At 29.7% G+C, this 4255-nt stretch overlaps 1 protein-coding gene across 2 annotated transcripts; it reads right to left on the reverse strand.

Annotated features, from left to right (window-relative positions):
- Positions 1-707: 707 nt before the first annotated feature.
- On the reverse strand, positions 708-3627 carry LOC121131290 (uncharacterized). 2 transcript variants are annotated; one of them, XM_040726785.2, is made up of 5 exons: positions 3349-3627; positions 3116-3289; positions 1691-1777; positions 1444-1623; positions 708-1077 (listed from the first exon to the last, which is right to left on the reverse strand). In XM_040726785.2, the coding sequence occupies exons 1-5, from the start codon at positions 3560-3562 to the stop codon at positions 1028-1030; spliced, it is 705 nt and encodes a 234-aa protein (XP_040582719.1). In that variant the 5' UTR covers positions 3563-3627; the 3' UTR covers positions 708-1027. The 2 variants fall into 2 exon arrangements, with proteins under 2 accessions (XP_040582719.1, XP_040582720.1); XM_040726786.2 differs by having other exon boundaries at positions 1697-1777; positions 3349-3626.
- Between the last annotated feature and the right edge of the window lie 628 nt (positions 3628-4255).

Raw genomic sequence — 4255 nt, forward strand, 5'->3', positions numbered from 1 at the left:
AATATTAATTATAACTCGTGACTTGATATAGATTCTCTGATGCTGATGAAATAAAAATGGAGTAACATTGTAATTTCCATGTTTATTTTGGGTTCGTTTTTAACATTCCTATTCTACAGTGGCTTGCATAATTTCATACAAGCATAGATAGAATAGAAGAAGAAAAAACTTCCTATTTAATCACTAGACGGCAATGGCTTTTTTGTTGTTGTTGGAATAATAGTATTAGTATTAAACGCAAATCAAGATCTTTCTTGATGTATTATTGCATATAAATATATAATTTGTGTCCTATGTATGTATTTAAAGCATTAAAAACCAAAAAATAAAAAGTAATTAGAAACTACAATATCCAAATAATATTAGCTTCAAATGATTATGATTCTTCATTTTAGAAAATATAATCAGATTTTAAGCTTTAAATCTTTAACAAACATTTTATTTTTTAATACTTGCATGTTTTTATCAATTATTATGACCTTTAAATTTTATCTATATAGTTATTTCACGTTGAAATATGACTCTGAATTGTAATTATATTCTAAAAATGTGATTTTTTTTTAAAAGGCTTAAAAGGCCAAGCCTACTGCAGTTGAAGGTTTTTAAGGGCCATTTTTTTAATTTACAATAATACTAATGAATGTGGATTTTAGTTGGCGGGAGTTTCAAGACCAGAATTTTCTTGCATAGTGTAATAAACCAAAAAATAGTATACTCTTGTGATTTTATTTAAATGATTTATTTTGAGAAGCAATCACATTTTATTTTATTTTAAACAAATGTTAATTTCAAACATTTAGAAGAACAAATGTTAATTTCATACATTTAGAAAACAAATGTTAATTAAATAATGACTGCCAAAAAACAAGGAATGCTTAAATATAATAATGTAACATTCAATAATTTATGCCCTTCTATTATAAACACAAATAATAATGATTTTACAAAAAAAATTATATATTATTTCTAATAAATTGATGTTGACCATTTCAAGATGACAACTCTAGATATAGAAGAGATTTAGGCATCATTCGTTGGTCATATTTTCACTTATGCTCGTTGCCACACTTCCCGAGCCTAATTAAAACAAAGGAATTCAATAAATAAAAAAAATAGGCTTGGACATTTAGGATAATTTAAGGCCCTTTCATGCTGTCAGTTGATTTTAAAGCATTTGAACGGTGAAATATTAAATGAAAAGTATAAAAAATATTTAATCCGCAGGGGTGGGTTGGAGGGGCTGTAGCTTCCCCAAATAAAGGAATTCTTGCTTTTTGCAAGAAAATTTAATATTTGAAATATTGTAATTTTTTCCCCAAAAAAGTTCCAAGCCCTCCCCCTGAAGTATAATCTTGCTGACCCCCTGATCCTAATTAGCATTTTGAGCGTTGACTTGAACGGAAATTTTTCAGATATGAACGGATAAACGAGTTAATTCCTTACTACTTGAATATGTCATATTGTCAAATGCATTATTTTTTTGAAGTTTTGGTGATGATCTTCGAAATAAAAGTGGAACATTCGAAAAGTTTGGACGCAAAGCTACGTAAATGACTCCAATAACCAGGACCATACCTAAAATTATTCCAATTACGATCCCGGCAATCCCTCCAGCTTGTAATTCTGTTTAAAATATCATAATATGAAAATTAATATTCAAAGAGTTATATTGTTATTGAACATATGTAACTTGTACTTGTATTTGAATTGTCGTCACTGGGATCAAGAGTAGTAATGGTCGTTGTTGTTGAGGGTTTTGGAGGTGATGTTGGTACAACTAGTAACATAAGATAAAATTGACATTAGAAAAAGAAAAATTATAAATCTAAAATGAAATTGAATACGTTTTCCATAAAAAAACTCGTTAAAATGTATTTAATGCATCACTAAAACATTATAAATTGCTTCTCTTTCCTACCGAGAGAGTTCAAAATTTTTGTATGATAGTTAGTACTTGAAATGTTATTGATATGCAATATAAATCTTACACTAAATTACTGTTTTAGAATGTTGTATTTCACTGTAAGAGCAGAGCTGAGAGAGGTTCTCAAACGTTGTATAAAATATGACCTTAACTCCTAAAATATTTTTTCCCTAGTTGGCATTCTGAAGATTATCATTTATTTATTTTTTAATTTTGATGGCATGACATTGATTAGATCAACTACGACAACCTGTGCCAATGTAGAAGGGAGAGAAGAAAATAATAAAGGACATTGGCAAGACTTACTATCATGCCAATTTTCAAATTCTTCTTTGAGTCCAACAAGGACTTGCAACTCCAACAGATACCTCTCTCTGTCTTTTAAGAGAACACCAAAATTTTAATGAGGTTTTGAATAAAATTTAATGTAGTAGAAAATGAAGTTCTCGTAAAAGATGGAGATTAACTTTAAGGATTTGTGCAGAGTAATAATTGTAAGTCCCTGTTAGACTCAAAATAGAATTAAGAAACAACATGGACCTTTATCTTAGATGTGATGTGCATCACCTGGGAGGGGACACAGTCCTTCCTCTCGATTACACATAAGATACCAATGTCAAGAAAGTGGCATTCTGGTAAGGACAGAAGGGCATTGACCAGGGTAAAAATTCGCCACCTTAGTAAAACAAAAGAAAATACACTCTTCAATTTGACAACTAAAAAAACAAAAAAAAACCTGACTATCATAATTAGTTATTATTCTAAGTCCTTGTTTGATTTAGAGTAGAATTGAGAATATACATTGGAATAATTCCAGCATTTATGTCCTCGCTATATGGAGAGTGAAATTTTTATTTAATTCCTTGCTCCGTTATTTGATTCCATCTGATCTAATAACACGAAATGAGAGATAAAAATGCTCTGCTCCTACAGATTCATCCATTTTTCAGGATGACCACTTTCATTTTTTTATATACCGGTAGGTTATATTTCAACAATCATAGGAATTTTTATTAAAGGGATATTATTTTGCACGATATTATTTATACCTCACTACTAAAAAAGTATGTGAAACGTAGCTGACAAAATTTACATTTATTGCAACCAATGGATGAGATCGCATTCAGAGTTTATATAGTAGCGTAGGAACCACATGGCATAGACTCCTTACTACGTTCCTGTTATACATACCTTTTCGAGCACTACACAAAAAACTTCGTATTTGCGTATAATCCGAAATTAACCTCCATTTTCCTGAAGTACCATTAAATACACCATAACCCTTCATATTATTTCGACTTGAAGAGTTCCAATTGACGTAGCCACCCAAAGAAGGTTCTAAGTCCATCCAATGGAACGAAGATTCTATTTTTAAAAATTTCAATAAGAAATCTTAGAAATAATGTCTAATTTATACTTAATACCCGTCTCTACACCCGCTTTATAGGCTCCAAACCAATGTTCTTCATTTCGCTTATTAATAGGAATATTTTTTAACAGCCATTGATTATCGCTAGGAGAATGTATGCCGGCCAGCACTCCTTGAAGGTTTTCACACTCCATGTTTGCGTGGTCAAATTTAATATTGTAATAATCCGTTTCAGGTATGTTAAAACAATGCTCCACTGGACCCTTCATCCAGCCTGTAACCTCTGGGCATCCTCCTTTAGGTTGAACTAAATTTTTACGTAAAAGAAAATAGTAGTTAATATTAAGTTATGGTATGGAAATTCTAGACCTATTTTTTTTTAGACCAATCTAATTCTTTCATTTAAATTAATTAGTTTTGAATCAGCCACATTAATAATTCGTTATAGATCGATTTTAAGGATAAACATTTGATTACATCATCAAAGGCGTCCTCAGGGATTGGGCTGGACCGGCTGGTGCACCTTGAAGTAATTTTTATTTTTATTAGGACTTGTTTTTGTTAATGGAACAAATTATTAGCAGAGCAAAAACATTTATTTGAATTTTTTTTTTTCAAAAAATTTAATTTTCTGTGTATAGCTACGAAATTTTGAAATTTTGTTCAAAAAAATTTAAAATAGTAAATTTAAATTTTTTGTGAATAGCTATAAATTTTTGAGGGTTTTTTTCTCAAAAAATTTAAAATTTAACTTTTGTAAATAGCTGTGAATTTTTTAAATTGAAAAATAAAAAAAAAATTATTTGAAATACAATTTTCTGTGAATAGCTGTAGATCTTTTCAATGTTTGATCAATAGCCATAGATTTTAAAAAGTTTTTTTCTGAAAAATTCAATTTATGGAATAGCTCCAAAAACCTAGCCCTCCCCAAAATATAATCATTTGGACGCCCTGATCATGTA

The sequence above is a fragment of the Lepeophtheirus salmonis genome, unplaced genomic scaffold (genome assembly GCF_016086655.4).
Source record: "Lepeophtheirus salmonis unplaced genomic scaffold, UVic_Lsal_1.4 unplaced_contig_3987_pilon, whole genome shotgun sequence".
Taxonomy (NCBI): Eukaryota; Metazoa; Arthropoda; class Copepoda; order Siphonostomatoida; family Caligidae; genus Lepeophtheirus; species Lepeophtheirus salmonis.

Bases quoted from the DNA above. Each gene is read 5' to 3' on its own strand.
- LOC121131290 (XM_040726785.2), bottom strand. From the start codon at position 3,562: ATGAAGGGTCCAGTGGAGCATTGTTTTAACATACCTGAAACGGATTAT. The intron at 1,624-1,690 runs GTTACATATGTT...TATTTTAAACAG, and splicing joins CAATTCAAATACAAGTACAA to AATTACAAGCTGGAGGGATT. The intron at 1,078-1,443 runs GTAAGGAATTAA...TGTTTTAATTAG, and splicing joins CAATATGACATATTCAAGTA to GCTCGGGAAGTGTGGCAACG.